The sequence below is a fragment of the Cynocephalus volans genome, chromosome 4 (assembly GCF_027409185.1).
Source record: "Cynocephalus volans isolate mCynVol1 chromosome 4, mCynVol1.pri, whole genome shotgun sequence".
NCBI lineage: Eukaryota > Metazoa > Chordata > Mammalia > Dermoptera > Cynocephalidae > Cynocephalus > Cynocephalus volans.
The window spans coordinates 145,241,683-145,255,952 of NC_084463.1; the positions used below are offsets into that span (position 1 = coordinate 145,241,683).

General features: G+C 33.2%; 1 protein-coding gene across 2 annotated transcripts in view; it reads right to left on the reverse strand.

Annotated features, from left to right (window-relative positions):
* Positions 1 to 14,270, reverse strand: part of CKAP5 (cytoskeleton associated protein 5) — a 100,819-nt gene that overhangs the window by 57,604 nt on the left and 28,945 nt on the right. For both annotated transcript variants that reach the window (XM_063092489.1, XM_063092488.1), the window contains exons 2-8: positions 12,869 to 12,942; positions 9,900 to 10,093; positions 8,221 to 8,427; positions 5,305 to 5,476; positions 4,603 to 4,735; positions 4,266 to 4,366; positions 2,079 to 2,192 (exon numbers count right to left, since the gene is read on the reverse strand). In XM_063092489.1, the coding sequence (XP_062948559.1) occupies positions 2,079 to 2,192; positions 4,266 to 4,366; positions 4,603 to 4,735; positions 5,305 to 5,476; positions 8,221 to 8,427; positions 9,900 to 10,093; positions 12,869 to 12,925 (978 nt within the window). In that variant the 5' untranslated portion in view covers positions 12,926 to 12,942. The remainder of the gene's footprint in view (positions 1 to 2,078; positions 2,193 to 4,265; positions 4,367 to 4,602; positions 4,736 to 5,304; positions 5,477 to 8,220; positions 8,428 to 9,899; positions 10,094 to 12,868; positions 12,943 to 14,270) is intronic.

Consider the following 14,270-nt stretch of genomic DNA (forward strand, 5'->3'; position numbering starts at 1 on the left):
TGAAATCCATGATCCTTCTGGATTTAATATATAGATATAATGTATATATAATACACTGAGAGATTACATTTATATTTACAATGCCAATGGAAATCACAGACTAGTCTTTATTTGAAAAGCTAATATCCTGAGAAAATGCATAGAGAGAACATAACATTAATAATAAAGAAAAATAAAAGCTTTGTTTGGCATTGATCATTCAGTGACAGAGCAATAAGGTTCCTCATGAAAATTACATGCTAGAAGAATTGAGAGAGAATCAGAAGCTCTCTTCACAAGCCACTAGACTCTCACTTCCCATCTCTCAGTGCCCTCTATCCTTCTCCTTCACATTCTTTCCTTCCAGCCTCCAAGTTAGTGAAACCCTTTCCCCCCAGTGCAATTCCCTTATAATTCATCTTACCTAAGTCTGTGGCTCTTCAAGATGGAAAACTGATGACTAAACAAATATATGACAAATCACATCCCTGCCTTCAGGTCCCACTTGGAAGAAAGCATAGGAAGACTAACTTCTAGAAAATACAGTCTATCTTCCTTATTCACGAATCTGTATTTGCGAATTCACCTATTTGCTAAAATTTATTTATAACCTCAAAATCAATACTCATGGCACTTCCCTAGTCATCTACAGACAAGTGCAGAGCTGTGAAAATTTGAGGTGTATGATGTGCATACTCCCAATTGAGGTGGAAAAGGCAATGCTCTGCCTTCTTGTTTCAGCTCTCATACCTTAACAGGTGTCATTTTCATGGTCTCTTTAGTACCACATTTTTTGCATTTCTGTTGGTCCTTTTACTGTTTAAAATGGCCTCCATGTGTACCACTGACATGCTGTGTAGTGTTTCTAAGTGCAAAAAGGCTGTGATGTGCCTTACAGAGAAAACACACGTGTTAGACAGGCTTCATTCAGGCATGAGTTATTGTGCGGTTGGCTGTGAGTTCAATGTTAATGAACCAACGATATATATTAAATAAGCTGTCCTCAGATAGGATAAAATAAGGTTATGTATTGATTGGTTGATGAAAATATTGTGACTAGAGGGTCACATGACCCTAACCCTGTATTTCCCCTAGAAGTAATGGTTCAGTGTTTGCTAAATTAGTGTTGTTGGTGGCTTTACAGAATGTAGCCACCACGAATAATGAGAATCATTGTATTTACGTGTGCATATAATAAAGTTTAACTTCCTCATTCTACCATTCTAATGCTCTAATTTCAGAGTGAGGAAGCAAGCAAAACAAAGTTTTTATTTAGTCTTGCTGTATTCAGGAAGATGTCTTCAGAGTTTGTTCTTAAACTCTATAATTACATCCAGTGTTTGATCTATACTTTCAGGTTTTATAAAAAGTCTACATAAAAAAATATCTACCAGCAGCATTCAATCTGGTAGAACTTAAAAGCAATACCAAAGGAGTATTTTCTAAAAATGTTTATTTCTTATTTAATACTTGCCTGCTTTATAACTGACCACATATCTCCACACCCTTTGCTTTACATGCTGATACAGTACAGTGTGGTATCTTTTGCTATCTAATGAAAAAACACTCCTTATCTAATATTTGTCCAATTAAATGTAGCTAACTCAAATAGCTCATGCTACAGAATTATAAAAATGGTAATATTTGGATTAGCAAGACCCTCTTCTTTTTGAGGTTTATAGAAGCTATCAAATAACATACCTAAAGTCAAAGTGATAAAAAACAAGGATTGAAAAAAAAAATCATGAAGATTTTAAACCTAACTAACCTAGGACAATAATTTTAAATCTTTTAAAAAACGTATGCCTTGGGCCGAGCCCGTGACGCACTCGGGAGAGTGCGGCGCTGGGAGCGCGGCAACGCTCCCGCGGCGGGTTCGGATCCTATATAGGAATGGCCAGTGCGCTCACTGGCTGAGTGCCGGTCACGAAATAGACAAAAAAATAAAAAATAAAAAAAATAAAAAACGTATGCCTATTAATTCAAATACCATCAATAGTGTTCCTTAAACTGCAATGTATTTGCGATTAAGACATCTGATGAAGAGAAATTCAATGGCCTGGTCTGCTAAGATACCAATGCTGACACTTCACATTTACCTTTTTTAATGCTTTTACTAAATCTGCATAATCGCCAGCTTCCAGTTTGGGATTTTTCACTAGTACTTCTACAGCTTCCAGGGCCTCTTTTCTTTCTTGCCATTTTTTTGCCTCCTGCAAGACACGATATGGTTCATTTGTAGAACAGAAAATAAGAAAGCAGAATAAAAGTCTATTTTTTTCACTCTACTAATTCAAAGGTATATAATTTGTTTGCTTTCAGAAACTTTTCCTAAAGTTAGTTAAAAAAAAACCCTGCAAAACTGTGTAGCCAATCAGAACAGAACATTTTGTTCCTATACATACATTTTTGTTCAAACATAAAAAGTATTTTTTATGTAAGATTTCATAACCCTAAAGTAACATAATAAGTAAACAGAATGCCACAGACTTTTCCTTTTCATTTTCTAGGCAATGCTAGTAAACAGGTGTCAAACAGAAAACACTGACAGAAAGCATTTCTAGGCAATCTCACAGTGGCAATTATAGGAGAGGAATTTCTATACTGACAGCATCAAAAAGACCAGAAAATAATAATCACATAACCAACAACCCAAATTGTTCTAATCTCAGAGCGAAGTTTTCCAGATTGTGGCTATAATGTAAATTCTTTTTTCTTTTGAGGCCATAAAGTAGAATATACTTCACTAGAGATCAAATAATCATTCAATGATTTAAATACTTAATATTTGAAAAGACTAGGGATACAAAGAAGATGATAAACTCACCACCCTGGAGGAGATTACAGTTCAATTCAATTTATCAAATGTTTATTTGTTAATCAGAAATTAATAGGATATTTAGGGCCGGCCCATGGCTCACTTGGGAGAGTGTGGGGTTGATAACCCCAAGGCCACGGGTTCGGATCCCTATATAGGGATGGCTGGTTAGCTCACTTGGGAGAGTGTGGTGCTGATAACACCAAGTCAAGGGTTAAGATCCCCTTACTGGTCATCTTTTAAAAAAAAAAAAAAAAAGAAAGATATTAATAGGATACTCAAGTTGTAGACAGCAGAGCTAGGAAAATCTTCAATAAATAACTACCAGGTCTTGACCACTATGAAGGGAAAAGTATAAACTGCTATAATAATACGGCAAAAGGACTTAATCTAGTTTAGGCAGTTGGGTAGGATATACCCTAAAAAGAGATGCATAAGGTGAGATCTAGAGGAAAAAGAGGTATTAATAGGTGAATGGCAGAAGAATGCCATAGGCAGAAAGAACAGGAAAAACCTAGAGTTAAAAAAAAAAAAAAAAAAAAAAAAAAAGCACATTTCCTACTGGGAGAAGTCCAGTATGGCTGGAGCATTAAGAATAAGGGCAATTAGAGATATGACTTGAAGGTAAGTGGGGGCTCTTAAGACCCATGGAAGCCAATGAAGGGTTTTTGTTTTAGTTTTTTGTGGCTAGACAGTAAGTGGATCTGAACCCTTGACCTTGGTGTTATAACAATGCACTCTAACCAACTAAGCTAACTGCCAGCCCCATTGAAGGGTCTTAATTGGGTTTTAATATGGCAAGATTTGCATTTTCAAAAATGACAACTTTAATTACACTGTGAAGTATGATGGGAAGGAGGCAAAAGCAGAGACAGGGAGTCTTGTAAGAAAACTACTATAGCATATAAGGCAAGAGATGATATTAGTAGCTGGGATAAGATTGTGTTTCTCAACTGGGGAGAATTTTGTCTCCTAGGGGACAATTGGCAATGTCTGGAGACATTTTTGATTGTCATCACTTAGGGGGATGGTATTTACTAACATCAAGTGGGTAAAAGCCACATCCTATACTGCACAGGATGGACTCACCTAAACAAAGAATTATCTGGCAAAAAATGTCTACAGTGCTGAGATCAAGAAACCCTGAAGTAAAGTAGTGGCAGTGGGGATGGAGAAAAGGGGATGAATCTGAGAGATATTTAAAGGTAAAACCCGAGAGAAAATGAGGAAAAGGAAGTCAAGAATAATGTTTTGGATTTTTGGCAAGACATGTAAAGAAAAAAAAGTGTGACAATACGTGTATATACAAAGTCTATGGGTGCAAAGAGGATGAAGCAACTAACTCACTGTATTAAGGAAAATATGGGGGTGGAAGGGGGTATACCAGGCAAGGGCTCAGCAGAGCATTCTCTAAATCTATTCAAGTAATTATTTTAAAAGAAATAAAAGAAATTTAACCATTACTTACAATTTTGTCATAAAAGTCTTTGGGAAGTTTGGAAAGGATTTCTACTGCTTCCAAAAGCTCATAAGCATCTATCTGTGGCATCTCATCGCCATCATCACCACCTTCGAAGAGAAAAAACAAACCTTAAAAATGAATGGTTTTACTTATTGAACAGTTATCAGTCCTTTCATATCCCTGATGAAATCTTAATACGGAAGGGATCAGAGTTGTTAATGCTATATCCAATTTATATTTTATTAAAGGCAGTCCTACAAAATATGCCTATTTAACATAGATTCTTAAGGCAGTGCCAATTCTAGCTAATTTTTATAGAGACCAGTGTTTAAAATCGGCTTACCTCCCTCAGCATCTCCACCAGCAGAATGTTGCTGTTCCAACTTAGCTTCTAGTTCTTGTTGGGAACGCAGAAACCGAGTTGGTCTAGGAGCACCTGTTGGCAGTTTGACCCATTCTTCTTCTAGTTCTTTCAACTGCAAATATCATAAAATATTTAAAACCATATCTACATCTCTACCATTAGAGAACACACTTAATATTTATATTTACTGATACACTGGGATCCAATTTCTTATTTATGTGGCTCTAATAAGGCAAACAAGAAAAGATAAATTTAATTGTATATACTTTGTAGTATAGGTCAAACAGACATATATACTACACTAAGAAAGAAGAATAAATTCACTTTTTAGGATACTCTCATTAGTTCATTAATTCATATAAATTTCCATCTTTGGAAAAATCTCTAAAACAAATTGTAATAAAAAGACAATGCATTCACCCAAACAGATATTAAGTCCTGCCGCACAATAGAATTATAAAGGGATATTTTAAACTGCTATAGATCTAACACTAGCATGGTATTTAACTTGAAAGGACAAAGTAACGGCAGAGAGTTAGCTATGCTCAGAAAAAAATAACTAATTTCAAAATTGAGAATGAAAAATAATTGAGTAAGGACAGAATATCAATGACAATGAAAGAAAGAAAACACCTTCATATTAACCTTATGCAAAGGCAACCAGAAAACTTTGTACCTCACCTGGACAGAGTTTATATTTTGTAATGGGGGTCTCAGAGCATCCCGAATCCATCTGTAAATCTCCACAGCAATTAGTTTGGCTTCATCTCGAACAGCCTTCTCTCGAGACTCAAAGAGTTTTGGCAACACTTTGATAATTGGCTTAAGCAAGATGATTTTGGAACCAAATTCACTAAAAGTAAAAATTGGGGGAAAAAATTGTCAGCATGCAATGTGCTTGGGTAAAGTGTTAGCTTTCATTCATTCGAATGTAGTGCCATACCTCTATACTAATAGTTATATAAGTATTTTTAAGGCAGAAAAAGAAAAGGAACTCATAACCATGTACATATTTAGGTGTCATTCTTCCAAGGATATTATATAATATCTAGGGCCCAAAATAATATTACCATTTTAAAACTAACTTTCTATGTAATCAGACAAGGAATAATTCAAACCAATAAAGAACCAATACGTGTAATATCTTAAATATACATGTATGTACATATAAAAGCTTAAAAATGTAAACAAATTAGTTTATAAATATTTAGATGAGGAAACTCTACTTTTAATAGTTCCTATAGTTAAGGTGATCACTCAACTAGGTAGATCATGAATTCTGGTGAGGTGTGTTTCATTCCTGACTTCACAGCTATCACACTGTAACTCTGGGCAACTTAATCTCTCTTTGCTTCAGTTTTCCATGGGGAAAACAAATGCATTCTGACTTCCTTTAAAAAGATAACATGTCTTATACATCTGTTAGGTATTATATTTTCAAGTTTCCAACTGGCCAATTTTAGCTATCTGATATCACTGCTAACATTTCTGAATAACAAATTCTGGAGCAGAAGGGATTTAGTTATGAAAGAACACTGAAATTCCATATAAGTAGTACGACCCCAATACAAAGGTACTTAATACAAATATTTCCATGAAGTTTTTGAAGTATCCTCATATATTATTTATCTATTATCTAATATGCACAAATGTATCTCATGTATACAAATGCAACAAAATTATTCAGTAATAGCTAATGGCATACTCAAACAGATTAAAGAAGGAAATGGTGAAAATACTTTCCCTAGAAAGGGATTTTTAACAAAACACCTGGCTGTGTGATATAGTTTAAGTATAGATATCATAACATGAAAATAAACTAGATTAGATGACATCTAAGTTTTCCTTTAAAATGCCCTTTATATTAGAAAAGAACATTTTAACGTGGCTCAGCTGACCCTTGAAACTAAAGGGAAAAAAAGAATTATGGTGATGATAAACCATTTTGTTTTAGGGATATTTAACATGGTCCCTGACAAATCTAACACTTGAGACCTCTTAAATCTTCCTTTATATTACTACTGTTCCATCTGATTCTTTTTTGTTTCTCTATCCTGGACTACTTCTGAAAGACAGAAAAAAATACATGGAGTAAGTCCACACAGAAAATAGACACCTTAAAAAAATAAAACCTAATCTTGATACTAAACATTTTACTAGAAGACTATTTTAGGGATGATTTTGATCATCTGAAGCTGTTACTAATAAAGATAGCTTTAGGAGGTTCTAGAACCTAGAACTGAGCAATTTGGCCTCAAGATTCTTGAGGGTCCCAGAGAGCTACCTAGTTCCACTATAGATTCTGAAAAGCTTTAGGACAAATAACCACACAGGGATGTGACTAAATTACAACATCTATAAGGAAGACATAAGAAGATATACCTAACTTGTTCTTTTCTACTTGTATTCCCCCAGTCAGCTTCACGATGAAATAACCAGAGTTTAAACCATTCTAGAGTAGAAACTTCTAATTTAAAGGTAGAAGATTATAGTATAATATATATTTTTATTAAGACATTATCAAGGACAGAACAGATCTACTGAGCAAGCACATTCCTGTTAACTGAGACAAGTTGTTAAATTTCTATGATAGAATGAGTACACTATTTACTAGTCATAAAAACACCTGCCTATTATATGATAATAGGCTAGAAACAAGGAAAAACTACCACACAAGAATCTGAGTGGCAAATTGTATAAAAAAAGTTATGAACCAAAAGAAAGACAATATAAAAGTTTAGACTTATAAAGCAAAGATAGTTGAACAAAATTCAGGAATTCTGATAACTTTCACATAAGCTAAACACCAAAGGAAGCATTTTCCCCAAGACGTAGGACATACACAAAACCACAGAAGAGTTGAGATGATCTTCACTCCATTAGGATTTCATTAGAGCAGCTGCTTTCTAAGTATCTCATGAGGATAGTATTCAGAACAGGATATCAGATTAGAAGGACTGCCAAATCAGAACAAACTAGTGATTTGTCTAATTCAGATTTCTACAGCAAATTATAGCCACTTTTTCCTGAAAGAGACCCCATTCACGAAAAACTTCATTGCCAAACAACAATAAATTCTAGGGGTGAAAACAACTTTTATTCTTATGTAATAAGTTTTTTTCAGTTTGCTGTTGCTATGCTTCTGTTTAAAGGCATATAGCATTTGCTTCTATTTTACTAAAAAGGTATCTAAATAAAGGTTTGTTTTAGTCAACAAACTGTGTTTAGCCAACATTTCAAAATACGTAAGTCTATACTTGAATACAGCAAGAGAAAAAGAGCTACTTAAATAACTTAAGGAGTGCTTTTCCACCAAAAGTCCAATTCTTAAGATGAGAACAGATAAAAAATATCCCTCACTCTTATCATTAGAAGGGATTTAGATAAAATAGCTATGAAACACACTTGAAAGCAAAAATTACTCAATACAAAGTGCCACACTTGAGAAATGACTATATCTTTTCCAGGTCACTTTCCTCATTGTTGTGGCATGTCAAGTCAAGTTCAGCAGTTTCCATTTCTGTTTAAACCGGGAACCCCACACTCAATTGAGAAACTCTAGTTAACAGAACTAAAGCAAAAAAGAAAAGGTCTTACCTTAAGGCTTTCCTCAGTGTCTCTATGCAGGCCACAATGATCTTGGGGTTCTTATTGTCCAGGCCTTTTAGGAGCTCTTCTTGCACAGCCTCTCCTTTCTCAATCTCTATGTACATGAGACAAATCTCTATGCCTAGCTCCTTGGCTTTGGCTTTAGGTTGGTTGAACACTTTACTTACAACACCAGATACAACCTCTCCTGTGGTTCTGTAATACAGATTGTAAACAACAGTAGCACACACAAAAACCACACTTTTGTAGAAAGAGTTGGAAAAAGTTCATGAAAAGGGGCATATAAGTACTTTCACAAATGCTTTGAAATGAAGTAAACGAGTCTCAAATTTTTTAACTTAATGTTCAAGAACTTTAAAGAAAAAAAAAAAAACTTACACAAATCATAAAAGTTTAAGACATCACACCAGACATAGTTTAATTTTATAAATGTGGAAAATCCAAACAAGAAAGCAAAAATCCCACCACCCAGAGAAAACTACTACTTTCAACTTGCTGATATCCATCCTTCCAGATCTTTCCCTAAGTGTGTGTGTCATATAAATCACACAATCTATATATATACAGATATATGGATATTTAAATATATTTTTACAAAAACAGGATTACAGAGTGCTTGCTTTTTGAAAAAATTTTAAAAGTCATTTTAAACACTTCTTAGGACAAAAGATTTTCTTCACAGAAGGAATATGTACCTTGAATAACAAAAGACTGCTCTTGACTCCTTGGCAAGACTTTACAGTAACTTTATTGATTTGAATCTCTTCTAAATTAAATAAAACCTGTACTACTGGGAAGTAGATGAATTGAGTGGATTGGGATTGCATGCAGTTGTCAAAAAGCAGTTTCTGGTATCAGAAGAAAAATGAAATTAAAAATGCAATGGTAATGGCAAAAAAACCCCAGAGATGCTGGTTAACCAAACTGTCAAATTAATGATTATTTTAATTGTTATAATCTTTGAAGTAAGTCAAGTATATATTTCTTGTGCAATTATATCAAGGGTCTCGACTTTTTTTTTTTGTATGGAGAGTTCCTTTCAATGACATAAGGACTAGAATTAGAAAAATCAAGTTTATGAGGTATGGGAGAATGGTGTAACTAGAAACCTCTCCATAGATCAAGTCAAACAGGCTGGAAGTAATAGAGGTGGTTTAATTAGCATTACCTCCTCCAAAAGATAAAAATGCCTAAAGAGAAATCACAGGGAGAAAGATGTGATTCTAAAATCACCTAACTGGGAAGTCTTATAAAAAAATTTTTTTGTAATGTCCAAATGTCTTCGTGAAATTCTGATAATTCCTTTGCTGACAATCTCTCAGTTTACTCTAAAAGTTACTGAAGACTTTCCCTTTTAGTTTATAATAATTCTCATATAAAAAGTTCATAAGGAAAACTACTTGCCTAGTTTTATCTTAAGATATCATGTCTTAAGATAAAAACTCAAGATTTGATTTTTGATTTACTCTTCTTTAGAGAAATCATGTACCATTTAGACTTGAGAGTAAAGAAAAACAAGTATCAAGGAGCTATGAAAGTAAGAAAATTAATATATTCTAAAACTGTTAAAATCTAAGAACAGCGACCTATAAATATACTTAAATTAATTTATCTATGTAGTACCAGACAGGGGTTTTTACCAGAATAACTGGAGAGAAACTACTTACTTTCCTGCTACATGGGCATTTTCAACATAAATAAGTGCAGCTTCCAATCCTTTCAATTGAACCACTGCATTGGAATCAGTGACAAATTTTTTGATCAATCCTAAAAATTTCGACCATTCTGGGCTCTTTTCATCCTTTATTTTCTGGAAGATCTTCAGGGCCTCTTCATACCCACTTAACCTTGCTTTCCACAGCTTTAATTAAAAAAAAAAAGCAATATTTTGAAATGAAACAAAATTTAATGGTATTATCTATTGTTAATTTGGGGGGTGAGGGGGTAAAAATGAATACCCTATATACTAGGTAACTTGAACAAAGGATGCTATGATTGGAAACAAAAAAGGAGTTTAATAAATTCAGACAGTTTTTAAAAAAGATTAGCTAATAAACTTCTTACAAGTGTTTAATATTGATGATACTCTGCCAAGGCTGTCTAAAATTAGTAACAGACCATTATAAATGTATCTCACTTTGTATCCAAGTATTAGTTATTACATCTTTATAATATGTCATTAAAGATGTGACAACACAAACATGAGAAATCATTCTGATGAAACTGCCCAATATCCAAAGTATATATTGTTTTCTGGTTATATCTGTGTAAATCATTATGCAGCTTTATACCTTACAATACATTTTTAATCAACAACATTAGTTTTAGTTAATAGATGTCAGATACTTTTAAGAAGGTATCCTTTTTTCATTAATTTATTCAACAGATATTTAATATATAAAAACCTGAGCTCTGAAAGATACATAGACACTAATCAGGAAAGGGTAACAAAAGAGGAGAAAAGATTCCAGGAGAAGAAACAGTATATTCGAAGGCCCTATGGCAGCAGGTAACATGGTACTCCCATTCCTATAAACAAAGAGAAAGGGAACTTGGTACAAAATTAGCTGGACAGGATCAAGGAGAAAGGGCCAGACCATGCAGGACTCTAAGGGCCAAATGAAAGATTCTGCTCCTTAGTCTTTTTTTTTTTTTTTAAACCTAAAGTGAGATGCTGGCCTGATAATCATTCTAAAAGCAACGGAAAAGCCCTGAAATGATTTGGGGGAGGTTAAGTGAAAACTGCAATGATCAAACTTGCATTTACTGTGTTAGGCATGAGCAGAGAATTAGATGTTTGTCCTCAACGCTGTACTAGATCAAAGAGAGAGAAGGATCAACATATGATTGCAAAATAGAATAATTTATATATTATCTGTTTAAATGAGAATGTCATTTGAGGCAGGTACTACACTCACAGGAAAAACTTTTCTTTCTAAGGAAAGAGAGCTGCCTAACCCACTATAAGATGCTTTAAGTACTTAGAAAGAAGGTACTACACATTCTGTAACATTAGATTGATGTATAACATAAATTAGCATCACAAGTTGTACATTTACCAGCCAATATATAACAGAGTTAACATTTCTATTAAGTTTAAAAAACATATAATAAATGCTCAACCATTGAGAAACAAATGGAAAAAAAAAATCTACCAAATCACATTAGATTAAAAAGTTCTTAGCACATACTAACCAATCAAAAATTGGAAATCTTCAAGAGATTTATCTATTTTGCCTACCCCTTTTGGTGAGAAAATACAGTATCAATCAAAAAAAAAAAAAAAAAAAAAAAGGCAGTACAAATAGCTGATTCTAAATAAGTTCCAAACTTCTCTCCCAAATTTGTTTTTGCTACAATTTAATATACTATATACCAACATTTTCTATGCTAATTAGAATAAAAAGGAACTAGCTCACTTTTAATCTGGCTTTATCTGAAGAGAGAACACGCTGATTACTGATACAGTATGCAACCCCAGCTAATTCATTTTTTATTTTATTTTATTTTTTCATCTTTTAAAATTTTATTATTAAGTAGCATGTGAAAAATTGTATTCTCAATTCCTGAGCCTCATCTCATGGCCAACACTTAGGAAAGGATCAGTGATGAAGTAGGGTAAAATTATCAAGAACTTGTTGCATATATTACTTGGTAGTATAAACAAGTCCTTTTACATTTTGACAAGTCATTTTTCCAGTTGGTGTGGATCGTGATAGTGATGAATTTAGGGCAGGAATAAGGTGAGGACCAGAAATGTTTGTTACAAATATATGATCTAGCTAATTTATTATATAGGACGAAGGAGTGGAAGACATAGGCACCAAGGCTGCAAATTTCTATTCTACATAGCTAGAACTGTAGGTATACAACTGTATAGGGTAATTTATCTACTCTGTATTTTTAAGCAATCAACAACCATAAATTTTGAATAATCAGACTCAAAACAGACTTAAGAGATCTGTCAAGAACATAAAATGGTTAACCTGAGAACTTTAAGTAGAATACATTTACAAAAGAGGAACGCAATTCTAACATCTATTAACTGGTAGATATCTGCTGTTTTAAAAATGATTAAAAATAAAAGAAACTAGAGGTATAGTTGTGGAAAACAACAAGATAATTTGAAAATATACCCACTAAATAATAACATGATATGATAAATTGTCTTGTTAGCTTAAAATAAAATAAACTACAGTAAAAAGATTGGTAGTATTGGAAGGTAGATACTGGAATACATATCAGAGAACATGAAAGATGCTGAACTTTTAAGGCTGAATTCAGAGCACATCTCCAAATAAGAGTTTCTATACAATGAAATATTACTAAACACTTAGCTAAGTATACTGTGCTATATATAGCAGGAAATAACAAAACTGGCCAGTTAGTAACTTTTTATAGGTACAACTTGCTTTTTACTTCACTAATCCATCTTCTTTCTTTGAATTATTTCCAGAGACTCAAAAATATTTTAAATTGAGGTACAGAAACCTATTTTCAATGAAATAACATATCTAATAAAGCATCAGTGTTTTTGAAAGTGCTAGTTTTCACATGCTTCTAAATAAGATGACAGTATAAACTGATGACGTAACAAACCAATGATTCTGAAATTTGAGTTCCAGAAAAGTCTTACCTTGTGCTCACATTTCTGATCTACTGGCAGTTTCAACCACTCACTGTCATCTCCCATTGTGCTTCCAGTTTTTCCTTAGAATTAAGAATAATTCTTAGTCAGATAAAAGTAGATACCTATTAATTCTAGCAATCAAGCAGTCTCAAGACAAAACGACTTTTATGAGATTATTACTTTAAACATGCATGCACCAACAAGAATAAAAAGCCCATTCTTTGGTCAGATGCCCATTTAATTCTATTAACAGATTAAAAAAAAAAAAGAAAAGTCAAACAAAAAATCTAAATCTAAATCAAGGAACATGGGCTGGCTGGTTAGCTCAGTTGGTTAGAGCACAGTGCTGATAACACCAAGATCAAGGATTCGGATCATTGTACCTGCCAGCTGCCAAAACAAAAAAACATCAACCAACCAATCAAGGAACAGATATTTGTTTTAAAAAATAAAAAGATGCTTATATATTTCCCAAATAAGAATTTCTTAGGTGTGTGGTAAAGCTAGAATAAAACTGAAGACCTGAGATATTTGGTTTTTTAGAAGGTCAAGAAAAAGTTTCAGAGAAAGTTATATTTTCACTATTCACCTAAAATTCTTTATAGAAAATAATCAATATCAAAAAATCTTGATGATATCCATCTTTCTACCTAATTCTGGTAAATATGACTCTAGTCAATGTTTATATAAACTAGTAAAAAGTTAAATCCCCGAATGAACTATTCCTTTATAAATATTCTTTATATTTAAACCATTTTTTGGTATTGGTAACACAAAGGTCAAGGATTAAGATCCCCCATACCAGTCAGCTGCCAAAAAAACCAAAAAACCAAAAAAAAATGTTTTTTAGTTGTGAGGTTTATAATCAACATGCCTTTAACAACTTTACTCTATGCTACTATATAAAGAACACCTTTTTTCTGATTATAATGTATTTTAACTGCAGAAATGATTTCACCACTAACTAGTGATGAATACTGAAGCACATATCTACTGGAGCCCTTTCAGATTTTTTTCAATGCACATATGGCATATAAATTATATGAAAAAGATAGGAATAATCCTCTTGTAATTTTTTCCTCATGTATCACAAATATTTCCCCGTATTTGAGAATATGATGGCTCAAGTCTATATAGCACTCCATTTTATAAATGTACTATAATTTCCAGTCCTACTGTTGGACATTTCAATTGGTTCCAATTTTCCAGTATTATAAATAACATAGAAGAGGTCTTACCTCTCCATCTCCAGTGCTGACCTGACATAAAATAAATATTTGTTTAGCGAATATATACCTTGATAGTGTTTATTATGAATCAGGCACTGTGCAATATATATTATTGGCAGCTGGCCGGTATGGGGATCTGAACCCTGTACTTTTTAAACATGTTAATTCAGTTTGTACTA